At 39.0% G+C, this 14,469-nt stretch overlaps 1 protein-coding gene across 1 annotated transcript; it reads left to right on the top strand.

The window, feature by feature from the left end:
- Positions 1 to 4,787: 4,787 nt before the first annotated feature.
- LOC115696664 (uncharacterized) lies at positions 4,788 to 8,258 on the top strand. The gene is made up of 3 exons (XM_030623554.1): positions 4,788 to 7,827; positions 7,884 to 8,129; positions 8,227 to 8,258. Exons 1-3 carry the CDS (start codon positions 4,788 to 4,790, stop codon positions 8,256 to 8,258), a joined length of 3,318 nt encoding a protein of 1,105 aa, XP_030479414.1.
- Positions 8,259 to 14,469: the final 6,211 nt, after the last annotated feature.

The following is a 14,469-nucleotide window of genomic DNA, read 5'->3' as shown; positions in this document are numbered from 1 at the left end:
AAGAACTACAAATTATTTTAAAATTTCTCATTGAAAAAAAAGAAAGAAAACAATTTACAATATACGAAAATTAGATATGACCATAGGAGTTTAGTTATAATTGATTAAGATTTTTTAGGAAAAACAAAAAATTGAAAGTAAAAAAAATAGAAAAACTTTAAGAATAAAATATAGAAACTTTTATTTAAGTTTTTAGAAAAATGACACAAAATAATAAAAAACAACACATGAGTCACTCAGTTAAGAGCATAGGCAGCTCTCTTTGTATTGGGCCAGACTTTACCAATCGTGGTTGGATCATCAATTATCATCATCTTCATCCTCATCATCCTTGGAAGCAATACTAATAAGATCAAACGTCGCTGTATCGCTCATCGCCTGTTGATCGTGATCATGACGAGTTGCTCTGAATTCAAGTACTTCCACCGATATTACGGCGTTGTTTCAGTTGTTGATTTTCGAGTCGCCACTGAGTTGGATGAGTAGCTCAGGCGCGTTGATTTCTGACTCGGAGAAAATAAATGTAGAAGAGCGCAGCGATGAGGAAGAAGAAGAAGAGGAGAACGAGTACTCTCCGTAGGGAACTCAATCTTTCGGCTCAGAAATTTGGGTTTTATGTTTCTTATCTTTTAGTTTTTATTCCATTTTTTTTCACCTTCTTCAAATTTGGATTTTAAAATTTCTTTTTGTTTTCTTGAAATATTTTTTTAAAGATTAATGTGTTCTGCAATGATATTATTCGATGGTATTCGTGCTGGATATTTTATAATCTAAAAGTTATATAAATGTAGTAAATTTTGAATAAATTGAAATAAGAATGAATCAAAATAAAATTAAAAAAAAAAAAACAAAACAAAACAAAATGCACTAACCTTCACCTTCACCGCAGAAGATGGTCTGGGCGGAATTGAAGAGAATGACTTCTCGTTTTTTTTTCCTGAATTAATTTTCCATTTTAATCATTATAATTTTCTTTTTTAATACTTTAAGTTTTGCCAGGTGAACCAATGAAATAATAATTAAAGATATATAAATGCTTCTATATTCACCAAATCAACTAAATAATAATAATAATAATAATAATAATAATAATAATAATAATAATAATAATAATAAAGTGTCTATCAGTATATTCCACTTTGCCTAATTCAAATGTAATTTTATTTCAATACACTACAATCTACAATAATTTTCTAAAATTTTCCTATGTGGAACAATTATAGTACACGATAGTGGAACTATTAATGAGTCTCTTTTACGGGTGTCTATTAAAGAATTTCCCTAAACTATAAAAATAAAAACTTTATTTGTATGTATGATCCAAAGACACGCTTTTTTAATAGTGAAAAAAAGAGGAGAGAGTTTTTCTTTGAAAAACCAAAACAATGCATAAATTTTTTTCTGTTAAGTTTTAACTATTCAGGTTATTAGATTTATAAAATTATATATCAAAATATATTAATAAATAAAAAAAAAACTTATAAATTGTATAGTTAGTATTTTTATTAGGAGTTTGTCATTGATTGGAAGAATGCAACCGGATACTTTGTATCAGATTTGATCAAAAGTGATCAACTACCAACTCCAAGTTGGTCCTTACGGTGTTCCACTCGGGTGTACCCGGTTTCAGTACCTCTCCAACTGAAAAATCAATAATAGGAAGCCTGAGAAACGGTTGCTGGACGTCATGGCTTTTTCTTTAATTCCTGTGTTTAGAATTATGTAACCAAAGGTCATTTTGTGAAGCTTGAAGAAGCTTGAACACCACTTGGTTTGGGTGTGTATGGAAGCAAGGATACTTGAAGCCTAGCTTACCATTGTTCTGTTTGTTATTTAGTTAGTGGTCCGAATATTGGTCTGGTTTTGGCGAGAGTGCAATGGCGGATGCTAATCTAAGTGATCTTTTTGAAAACTCTGTTCAGGTTACCACAAATGAACTGACTTGCGACTTAAACTCGGGAGAAGTTGATCATAGTGAGGCCCCGAATAGAGTACTACTGGGAAAGCACTACTGTTTTTCGAGGCTGGGACGCAAGGCCATTCAAGGCTCTCTGAACAATGCGTGGAGCTCTCTGGTGGGATGGAGTTGGAAAGAGAGGGAAGATGGTCTTCTTCAGTTTACATTCCAATCCAGCTGGGATGCTGATAATGTGTTATTACGACGCCCCTGGTTAGTTTGTGGCCATCTACTGGTTCTCATGCCCTGGCCATCTTAGTTAACACCCTCGGAGGTTGTCTTTGATCAAACGCCATTATGGGTTAGACTCAAAAGTATCCCTCCATTCTATTGGAATAAGACGAACCTACAAGAGCTTGCTGGAAAAGTCTCAGCATCGTATGAGTTACCACGACACATTGAAAAAAATTTCGAAAGAGGGTCCTTCGGCATGGGCACTCTGCGATTCAGAGCCATTGTCGACATAGAAAAACCCCTGTTCTCTGGTTTTTATTTAAGGCGTAAAGGCATTAAGGATTTGTGGATACGATATCAATATGAAAAACTCCCAAAAATGTGTTTTAAATGTGGAGCTCTATCCCATGACCTCAAATTCTGTTTCAAGACCCCCCCTGTTATTAAGGATGAAAAAGGGTCATTCTTCCCTATGTTTGGTACCTGGATGAATGAAGATGCTGTGGAAAGATCTCCTTTCCATCTACCTCTTCCTAAATGGTTCAGTGACTGGATCCTACAACAACAAACCGTTAAGGATCCCGAAACTCGAAACAAACTAAGGATAGAGCGAAGATGGAAGGAGGCGGAGGCCATGGAATGTAGAGAGCTGAGAAGACAACTGCCTGGGAAAAGAAGACAAGTTGAGGTTTTAGTGGAGAAGAGACCGGTGACGAAAGAAGTGGTGATGAACCGTTTTCCGGCCGTGCACTTACCGGGAATCGGAGAGATTACCCCTTTTGAGAATACAGCTGATATGGTTGTTGAAAAGGAGATGCCTGTCCGTCCTAATCCTATGATGGGGACATCTCCAGGCGAGTCATCCAACAAAACCGATGCAGGGAGAGCTGTATCTTCAGAGGAGACGACTACAGAAAAGGACGGTACTATTCTCAGTCATACAAACAGAAGTGAGGCGAGCCCCAACATAGCACATGACAGAGAACTGGAAAAATTACCTGAAAAAGGAGGAACCATTCTGAGTACAGCAAAGAACCCTGAGCCGCATACTCCTTCTCCCCATCCTTCGTACTTAGGCGTGCAAGACAAGGAAAATTTCACTTTACAAGAAAAATTTCAATTTGGCCAATTTATCAATTCCCTTCTTGGGCCGCAAGCCCAACCTCTGGAATGGCCTTCAAGACTATGTTGGGCTAGAGCTTTTGAACCTTTGATGGGGTCCACAACCATAGACAAGTTCCATAGAGAGCCCACCTTGTTTAACCCAATTCTAGATATTGAAGACTTTAAGTGTATGGAGACAGAACATGGGCCTAAAAAGAGGAAGGCAGTTGATGGGTTCTATATGATCCCTGGGAGGCTCCAATCATATGATGAAGGCCCATCAGGAGTGGTTACCCCTGAAGCAAAGAATAAACAAGTCAACCACAACTCTGATGAGGGAGGGACGGTAGCACAGTTCTCGCCTGGGTCGAATGAACAAGCAATACAGAAAAGAAAAAGGGGAAGACCAAGAAAGATCAACGATCCCTGCAAATCGCCATCGTCTTACACGAAGAAAGAGAGTATTACTATGCCCAATGAGAGGATCGGAGTCAAGACAAAAAGCTTGAAAAGGAGGAAAAGAGGGTCATCCATCAAAGGAAATAGTAGCCAATACAGAAATCTTTGGAATGTAAAAGGAATTGATCTAACTATTGATCTGGATAATCACTTCGTTGTTGTGGAAAAGGCAAAGAAGCAATACCTGGGGTGTGAAATAAACAAATTGAATGAAGGGGAAGAACTACTCATACGGGAGCACGATGACGAGCAAAACTTGGGAAAAGCAAATGATAACCAGGATTTTCAATTTGGGGCTATGGAGACTTGCCCAGAAAAGTCTCCAAGGTCCCCATGAAAATCCTCGCTTGGAATTGTCGCGGGCTCGGGAATGCCGCGGCAGTTCGACAATTGACGGAGGTGCTCCGCCGTTCAAATCCCGATATGATTCTCCTATCTGAAACAAGGTTAGTCAAGGAAAAATTTGAAAAGCTAATGTACAAGCTTCAATTCATTCATTTCGATTATGCTCCTCCCAATGGTCTCTCCGGGGGATTGGGAATCTGTTGGAAAGCAGGGGTAATTTGCAACATTCTTGAGACGGGGAAAAATGCGATCTGTGGAACGATTGAGTCTGACCCTCGAGGAGTTAAGTGGACATTTTTGGGGATTTATGGCCCCCCCGCAAACTCGGGAAAAGAAGTTTTCTGGTCTCGAATTGGTGACACGGTTTCTAAGAGCAGTTCTCCTATAGTCCTTTTTGGTGATCTCAATGGTACACTGGCAGATTATGAATGCATCAATTATGTGAACAAAAATAATTCAGCAAGGTATTCTTTTGATCTCAGAAGGATGGTGAGTAGAACGGGGCTTATTGATTTAGGATGCCAAGGGGGGAGATTCACGTGGTACCAAAAGGCTTCAACAACCCAAGGAAGTGTTGCGATTAAAAAGAGCCCGTCTTGATAGAGCTCTCGCCTCAACTGAATGGCGCATTTTATTCCCAAATGCGATAGTGGAACTTCTCACTGTTAGTACGTCGGATCATAAACCTATAATGCTTAATACGGAGGGGGGTGCGAGATGTTCAAAACCACAATTCAAGTATGAATTGATGTGGGGAAGAGACCCGAGGTGTTTCTGGGTAGTTCAGAATGCATGGCGTGAGGAGCTCCATACCAACCCAATGATTAATCTGTATCGTAAACTTAAAAAGACAAAAGACCATTTACAGAAGTGGAACAAGACCCAGTTTCGGCATATTAGACATCAAGTCGAAGAAGCGAAGTTAGCCTTGGAAAAAATAGAGTTAAAAGATCAAATTCATGAAGAGGCCTTGGGGGAAGCAAGGGCGAACCTTAGCGAAGCTCTCACTAGAGAAGAGATTTTCTGGAAACAAAAATCCAGGGTAGCTTGGCTTCAACAAGGTGATAGATGCACGAAATTTTTCATGGCCTCAACCGCTATTCGACGAAGGAGGAATTACATTCAAACAGTGCGAACAGAAAACGGTGACTGGGTAACTGATCCGAGATCTATAGCCGATCTCTTCTCCTCAAAATTCAATAGCATTTTCACCAGCAGAACACGTTCAGACTTGGATGGGAACTCTCTAATCAACAATCCGCTCATCGAAGACACTACAAACCAGACACTTATCTCTATTCCTCTAGAGAATGAAATTCTGAAGTTTATAAGATCCATGGGACAAGATAAGGCACCGGGGCCAGATGGAATGTCGGTGGGGTTCTATATTCACCATTGGAACGTGATCAAAAAAGACTTTGTGGACATGGTAACCCATTTCTTCATGTACGCCGATCTTCCACAGTTCATTAATAACACTAACATGGTTCTTATCCCTAAAAAAGATTGTCCCACAAGTGTTAATGAGTATAGACCAATAGCTCTTTGCAATGTGGCGTATAAGTGCATATCAAAGATATTGGCTCTCAGGCTCAAGCCTTTACTGCCCAACATAATCTCTCCAGCCCAGTCGGCTTTTGTTCACGGCAGGCTTATTGCGGAGAACACAGCTGTCTCTAGAGAGATTGTACACTCCATGAAGCAGAAAAAAGGAAATAAAGGGTATATGATGATAAAGCTGGATATGGAAAAAGCATATGATAAAATGGATTGGGGATTCATATTAGCTACACTCAAAGGATTGGGTTTCCATCAAAATTTTGTCAAATGGGTGGAAAAGTGTATCACTATTCGTCAGATGGGGTTACTAATCAATGGATCCGTGCAAGGCTCGATCAAACCAACATGTGGGCTTCGCCAGGGAGACCCTTTATCCCCGGCCCTCTTCATCATTGCAGCAGATATTTTATGGAGATTGATCACTACAAGGATGAATGAGGGCTCCATCCACGGATTCAAAGTGTCCAGAAATGGCCCGCCTATAACACACCTCATGTTTGCAGACGACGTTATCTTATTTGGCAAAGCCTCAGTGAAAGAAGCAAAGGGTTTCCGAAAGTGCCTTGAGGATTATTGTTTGTGGTCGGGTCAAGCCGTAAACTATCAAAAGTCCACAGTCTTTTTTTCAAAGGGAGTCCCATCAAGACTTGCCGGAGAGATTTCGGAGTTGTTGAATATGAGAAGGATGAGAAATGATGCAACGTATTTAGGCCTCCCTTTATTCAGATCCTTAAATAGGTCAAGGGATATGCACTTCTTGGTGGATAGAGCGCTTCAACGAGTCAAGAGTTGGAAAACGAGACTACTCTCAAAAGTTGGGAAAACTTGCCTTATCCAATCGGTTGGCTCTTCTCTGGCAACTTATGTCGCGGCTTCGGAACCAATTCCCCTGAACATTGCAAAGAAAGTTGATAGATGCCTTAGAGACTTTTGGTGGGGCGACACAGATGAGAAGCGAAAGATACACCTGCTGGCGTGGGACTCCATCTGTCAATCTAAATTCAGAGGAGGCCTGGGGTTTAGGAGGATTGAAGTCATTAATCAAGCCTTTATGGCAAAATGGGCTTGGAAAGCATTGACAGACAAAACAAGCATATGGAGTATGGTAGTGAATGCCAAGTACATAAAAGACAAAAACTTCCTTGATCTTGAAAAAAAAGGGAGTGAATCGGGCCTGTGGAAAGCTATTTTGGATGCTAGGAGTGTGCTGGGGAAAGGGCTCTGCAGGAAAATCGAGAATGGGCATTTGACGTCAATCTGGTTCGATCCTTGGGTCCCATCCTCCAATCGCACCCCCACGCCCCTAAAGGATGCGACCCATGGTGTAGCTTGGGTACACCAATTCTTGAACAACAATAACACATGGAACACCCAAATGGTAAGAGAGTTGTTTGGAAACGAAGATGCCAATGCTATTCTAAACATTGATCTCCCAGAGGTCAACACAGATGACTCGTGGCAGTGGGTGGGAGAGTATAATGGTTTGTTTTCCATCAAATCGGCGTATAGACTTATTAAGTCAACAGTTTCGAGAACTAATGAGGAAGATGTTTGGAAGCTCATGTGGAATTCCCCAATTCATCCTCGTCTGAAGTTTCTCTGGTGGCAGGTCTATCGGGACATTCTTCCTACGAGAGGGAAATTAGCACCCATTCTCAAAGACATATGTGATATTTGTCCGCTCTGTATGGCATCGACCGAGACTACATTTCATCTCTTTTGGTCTTGTAGCTTCGTGAAAGCAATTTGGTTCAGCAATGGCTGGGGTATTCGTACTGAAAATTATGCTATAAGTGATTGGAAGAATTGGTTCGGTTGGTTTAGACAAGCGGCAAACAGTCCTCTCAATATTCCTTTTAATGATCTTATGGTCACAACCTTGTGTATCATTGAAGTGGTGTGGAGTGAAAGAAATAGAAGAGTCCATGGGGAAAAAGAGACTGACTTGATCCAGATTTTAAGACTCATTCGACTAAAGGTGAAAGAACATTTATTGGTAGCAAATCAGAAGGTGGTTAACATCCTAGCATGGGCGCCACCTCCACCTCAGTGGGCATGCTGCAACTCTGACGTTGCAGTTCTCCCCAATGGTAGTATGCTGGCTGCGGTAATAAGGGACGACTCGGGATCGATTCTATCCATTTCAACCCAGGAAGCCAGCTATACAGACCCTTTAGTTGCTGAAGCAAAGGCGGTTTGTTTTGCAGCGAAGGTAGCAGCTGAGGCAGGTGTAAAAAAATAGCTTTCCAATGTGATAATCTGTGTGTGGTGAATTCCTTTATAGCCACAACACAGTGCAACGTGGATTTTAGAATTGAAGCGGTGAAGATGAGGTTTGTGCAATATTGCTCAATGTTTGAAGAGTGGGAAATTACTCATATTTCTCGAATGTGCAATTTCGCAGCACACAATGTTGCAAAGTGGGCAGCAATGGGGAGAAAATCTGGAGCCTTTGTGCCTCATGATATGGATTCGGGAGTCTTGGATGACTTAAGAGAATGGGACCTGGGACCTCCAAACCAATTGTCAAGTATATGAGCTGATGTAGTTTTAGTTTCTTTTGCTGTTTCCAGTTTTTTCTTGCATCTTTTTGTAATTTGCTCTGTTTTCGTACTTCTGTTGTTTAGACTCTTGGGCGTTTGTTTTTGCCCTGTTTTAATGAATGGGTGTCCTTGGACATCCCCCCTTCAACAAAAAAAAGATTTGATCAAAGCTAGAGAAAATTTATTGTGAAAGCTTGTTCTGAACTTCTGGTCAGATGGTTATGCTTGGAACATATTACTTTCTATTGGAGCTTGATTATATAACGATTGAGCTTGATCAAATAACTGATCAAATAGTATAGTAATTTAGTTATATAAGCAATGCCCCCTTTAATTAGTGTTATAAATTTTCATTTTAATTGGATGGGAAGGTATTTTTGTTATTACTTTCGTGCATTAAATTAGATGTGTATCGAAGCACTAATATTTGGATTGGATGATGAACTCTTTTTCATTGTTAAGCTAATGGATTTTAAAAGTGTTCATTTTTTTGCGGGCTAGAAAATATATTTGGCAAACTTATAATAAAGTTTATGATCGTGTGATAAAACTTGGAAATGTCTTCCGCAGTTGCGATTTCAGAGAAATAATAAGTCTTTATGTAAATTTATTTGATTTTTTTTATTTATATATATGAAAAGAAATGTTGTTCCAGCTCGTTCAACACCATAAAAATGTGTTCTTTCTTGATTACAGGGATTGCAGAAGAAGATAAATGTGGTTTTATAGTGTCAATTGCTCTGAATAGATTATGATTAACAAATTCTTCTTTACTTGACGAATTGCTTTTTCACCTAATGATTTAATATTATTATTTTTACACAGAATTTATCACTTATGCATTCTTTATATTAAATTTTTTGATAAACTTATCAAGAAATATTAAGTAGACTCTTGATTTTAAGTTATTATAAATTAGTATTTAAATTAATGTGATTTTTTTTTCAACTATGTTAAAAAAAATCTTTTTGTTATTTCGGATAAACTGCACTATTTTTTTTTAAAAAAAAAATCTTTATTTTAAACTAGGCAATTCCGCTCTTCGCGCGGCTGTTATTTTAAATTATTAGTAAAATAATAGTAGAAAATTAAAATTTATTGCATATAAATAATAACTAATAAGTTAAGAAAATATTTTCCAATGTATAATAATATTGAAATTACATTATATAATTGCATATTTTATTATTATTATTATTATTATTATTATTATTATTATCAAAAATTAAAATCCACAAAATAAGAAAGTCTATTTACCATATTATTAATTTTAATTTTAATGATAATTATTCTATTTTTTATTATTTTCATTGTTAGGTTGTTGGTAAAATTCTTTTCCCATTTCTATTACTTTCTTTATTGATATGTTTTTTTATTTTTTTATCATACTTATTTATATAGTATTAGTTTAAAATTTATATGATAGCGTATAGTAAATTTTAAAATTTTCTGTTAAATAAATAAATTTTTAATATAAAAATATTGTATAATTTAGAAAAGCATTAGTTACTTAATAAAAAATAATATTAAATGGAATAAATATATATGGGGTAGTGAAGAGAATGATTAGAGTATTCGATCTTATGGCCGTTTCTCGCTTATATATATAGTTTTCATCCAAATAAAATGAATTTAATTATCACTCCATTTAAATTAATATCAAGTCCATAGTTTTTTAAGGAAAGAAGATTCAATGAAACTAAAAGAAAGGAGTAATATAAAAAAGAATAAAAGATACAATTATGAATAGATGTACATTAGAATTTCAATACCAATTTCATAACATACCTTGAAACGATATTTAAATATTAGAAGTTGAAAGTTTTTTAATTATATAGAACTAATAGAAACAAACTAATATTTCTAAATGGAAAAAAATAACATGATAATAAATAATAAAAAAAGCATGTTAGACTTGAAAAAAAAAATGTAATTCCAAATAAGTGAAAGTTTAAAAGTATATACTTTACCAAAAATAAAATAATAAGAGAATTGCATATAGAGTCATAGACTATCACATTCTACTTAGTGTATCCATGTATCATTATTATTATAATATATAAACCACATATATATGCATAAAAAAAAGATAGAGAAAGAATAGAACATACTTGAAAGCTTGAAGATGTGTGTAGAAAATTATGAGAAGCTATTAATGTTTGATGAAGAGAATTGGCTCATGAATAGTGCGAACAAAAGAGAATAAATAAGTATATTGGTTAGGGACAGGGCCGGTCCTAGGCATAGGCGGACTAGGCCCGTGCCTAGGGCCCACACTTTCCGGGGGCCTGAAATAAAAAAATAAAAAAAATTATTAGGTTTTTATTTAAGTAAAATTTAAGTGTAATATAAGTAATAAATATTTATAGCTTAGTTGGTTGAGGTGTATGATATAAAGTACAAGGTCATGAGTTCAAATCCCATAACACTCTTTTTTTAATTTTTTTTTTATATTTTTGAGGGCCCCAAAATTTTTATTAACTTAAAATTTAACTTAAAATGGAATATCATACACCTCAAAATTTTTTTTTATTATCAAGGTCATGGATGCACATCCTCATAGATCCATCTTTCTTCTTGACGAATAAAACCGGGGCTCATCAGGGTGACACACTGGGCCGAATAAACCCTATGTCAAGCAACCGTTGGAGCTGAATCTTTAATTCCTTAAGTTCAGCTGGAGCCATTCTATACGGGGCTTTGGAAACCGGTTCAATCCCCTGGTGCCAAATCTATCACGAAGTCAATCTCCTGCTGAGGTGGTAACCCTGGAAGCTCTTCGGGAAAAACATCCAAACATTCCCGAACCACTTTGATGTCCTCTGGCCGAATGGTATCTGGCCGAGTGGTGTCCACAACCACGGCTAGAAACCCTAAACAACCGCCGTGCAACAATTCTCTAGCTGACATAGCCGAGATCACCGGGATCCGAGATCCCTGAACTGAACCAATAAACACAAATGGTTCTTCACTTTCCAGTTGGAAGATTACCATCTTCCTTTTACAATCTATGCTCGCCGAATATTTAGATAGGAAATCCATTCCTAAAATAATATCGAACTCTACTAAACTCATCTCTATCAAGTCAGCACTTAACTCTCTACCATCTATCCTGATCGGCATAGACCTAATCCACCTATTGGCGATAACCAATTCTCCGCCAGGTAATAGGGTTCCAAACCCCGATTCATAACTATCGTACGGTCTATCCAATTTACTAAAGACTCTGGCTGCCACATAAGAATGTGTAGCCCCAGAATCAAACAACACTGAGTAAAGCGAGTTATTAACAGAAAGTTGACCTGTGACAACTGATGGGCTGGCATCTGCATCAGCCTGAGTGATGGCGAACACCCTGGCTGGAGTGGGTATCGCCGGAGCTCTCGGTGCCTCTTATCGGAGCTGGGGACAGTCCCTCTTGAAGTGTCTGGGCATGCCACAGTGAAAGCAGCCTTGACCTTTGCACTCACCCTGATGGTGCCTTTTGCAGCTAGGGCACTCGGGATAGGAGAAGCGGGTCTCAGTACCACCGGGACGACTCCCTCTGTTCTGGTTCCCCCGGAACCTCTTGTTCTGACTTGAGCCACCGGAAGCAGTGGGTGCTCTCTTCCTCTGATCAATGGCCGAACCACTACTCCCCCTGCTAAAGCCTGATGTAGGAGGGGTAGGAGCCCCGCCACTCGCCGGAGTACTAGCTGACTCCGACATACACCCAACTGCGCCCTCAGCTCGCAGTGCCTTCTCCACCATCTGACCATAGGTGGTGTTGTCGTCCGTGGTAATCATCAAATCATGTTTGATCTTCGCATTTAAACCATCAAGATACTTCTCTTTCTTGCTGAAGTCGGTTGGCACAATTCCCGAGGCTAATCTCGCCAACCGATCAAACTGAGTAGTATACTCAGTGACGCTCATATTCTCACGCTGGGTCAGGTGAGCGAACTCTTTCCTCTTGGTGCTTCTGACCGCCTCATTATAATACTTCGCATTGAAGAGTTCCTGGAACCTTTCCCAGGTCATGGTGGTGACGTCATGAATCTGAGGCACCATGTCCCACCAGACTAGAGCGTCCTCCTGGAACTAGAAAGTGGCACACACTACTCTATCATTACCGGTGACACCCATGAAGTTCAGGATCTTGGTAATCACCATTTTGCCCCTCCACACTAAAACCACATAAATAACACTAAAGGGGTATTTTTGGGAAATTCTAAATTCCCGGCCATTCCCGACATTCCCAATGTCTGAAAACCCGTCCCAAACTACTAATGTAACGTCCCCGCTTCAAGCCTCCATTGGGCCCTTACACCCACGGAATGAATGGCTCTTATACACAAGTACGTCACTTTGGCTGCTTCCTGGATTGATGACTTACCCTACAGATCAACACGAGTGTTTCCAGCATGCTTTGTCCTCACTCACACGCATCCTGGGAAAACTTCCCAGGAGGTCACCCATCCTTGAAATTACTCCAGGCCAAGCACGCTTAACTGTGGAGTTCTTTCGTGATGGGCTACCTAAAAACAAGATGCACCTTGTTGACATAGGTAGTACCAATCAATCCATTTAAGCTCTCTTCAACTATGTAGTCCCATACCTACACAGTCTCAGAATCATCCCACTTGACCTTCCGCAGGCGGTGTGGGATTGCACAGCTTACCCAGTGTTTCCCCTTACAGATCACGGGACTACTGACTGTCACAATCACCCCCCCTTACGGGGTCCGACGTCCTCGTCGACCACACTTCCGGCTGGGTCAAGGCTCTAATACCATTTCAATTCAGAATCAATGTCCCGCTTAACAAATAACCCTAGTGACTCCTCTAAAAGCATCTAGAAACCTTAAGCCACAAGATTGTCCCAATCTCATTAATGTTCCCTTTATAATATTGGCCACACTAACTGAAAAGTTGATACATCCCTCCCATAATAACCCCTTCAGCCTTAAACACCAGGATTAATGGATTTTGGGATCTTTGAACCTTGCACAAGAACGCAAATGGGTCCTCACTTTTTTTGATTCAGGAGTTGCCACCTTTCTTTTCAATCGATAGTTGCATTATAACTTGCAAATTAGTTCAACCCTAGTATAATATTAGATTTCTCTAAATTCAGCACAATTGAAACAACCAACTATTTCCTTGCCCTCACAATCTGGGAAGGGTTTAGACCACCTACTGGAAAAATAACCAGTTCTCCAGTAGACTGAAAGGTACCATAACTACTTAGTAACAAATCATTAAATTTTAACATATACTTCAAATTATCCTTCCACTCTCGCTACTATAACCGGGGACAGTTTCTTTTCCAATGGTCTACTACCCCACACTGGATGCAGGCTCTCGTATAGCTTTCACTTTACTGGTGTCTCTTACATCTCAACCCTCTGGATGGGTTTGCAAATCTTTATTCCCACCACGTCAGAAACTTTGGTTACCTCATATTCTCCTACTAGAACCCATAACTGATGAGTTGGTAACCTTTTCCCTTGCGATCATTAGGGTTAATACCCTTTACCCGATCCAACATTGGACCTTCACTTTCATGAATCTCTCTTCATATTATTTCTTTTGTGATCTGTGATCCAGTTCTTGCACCCTCAGCCATAAGGGTCAGCTCAACCTCCTAAGCATAAAACCAGACAACTCCTAGTTGTTTAGCCAATATCTACATTCTGAACGATATACTCGTTCCACCATACAGCCTTTCCTAGTGGCCCTATGAACTGCTTCATTGAAACAAAATTCGCCAATCGGTCTAGCTTAGTATCATTCTCCATTATTGCGCTGCCCGAAATCAACCATACAGGTTCTACTACAGTGTCACTTAGATAATCTCTTACTTCATAGCTTTCATTTGCTCTCAGCCTGGTGGTAGGAAGATTTATACCCACACTACCTACCGCGAGCCTAGTAGGCTCTCAATTTTACTTACTAGATCACCTCAAGTATACCTCCTAGTATACTCGTGATCAATCCTTTCTCATAGTTAAAATCTTTTTAACTATAATTAATGGTAATAAGCATTACCGCACATGCATAGACATACTTAGCAACCTTATATCAAAAACTTATCACACTTCTCTATCAACTTTACACATATCAAATAAGAAGACAATTCAAACAATTAGTAAATAAACCACTAATCAACTAACAATCAGCACTAACTAAACCATGAGTCGAATGAGTCTTCGCAGCCAATGTACATATCAAGCCAGTCTTTAGGATCTTTAAACCTTGGTCGCTCTGATACCATGTGTAACGTCCCCGCTTCAAGCCTCCATTGGGCCCTTACACCCACGGAATGAATGGCTCTTATACACAAGTA

This window comes from Cannabis sativa, chromosome 7, assembly GCF_029168945.1.
Source record: "Cannabis sativa cultivar Pink pepper isolate KNU-18-1 chromosome 7, ASM2916894v1, whole genome shotgun sequence".
Taxonomy (NCBI): Eukaryota; Viridiplantae; Streptophyta; class Magnoliopsida; order Rosales; family Cannabaceae; genus Cannabis; species Cannabis sativa.
This window is presented reverse-complemented; position numbering and strand designations above follow the sequence as displayed.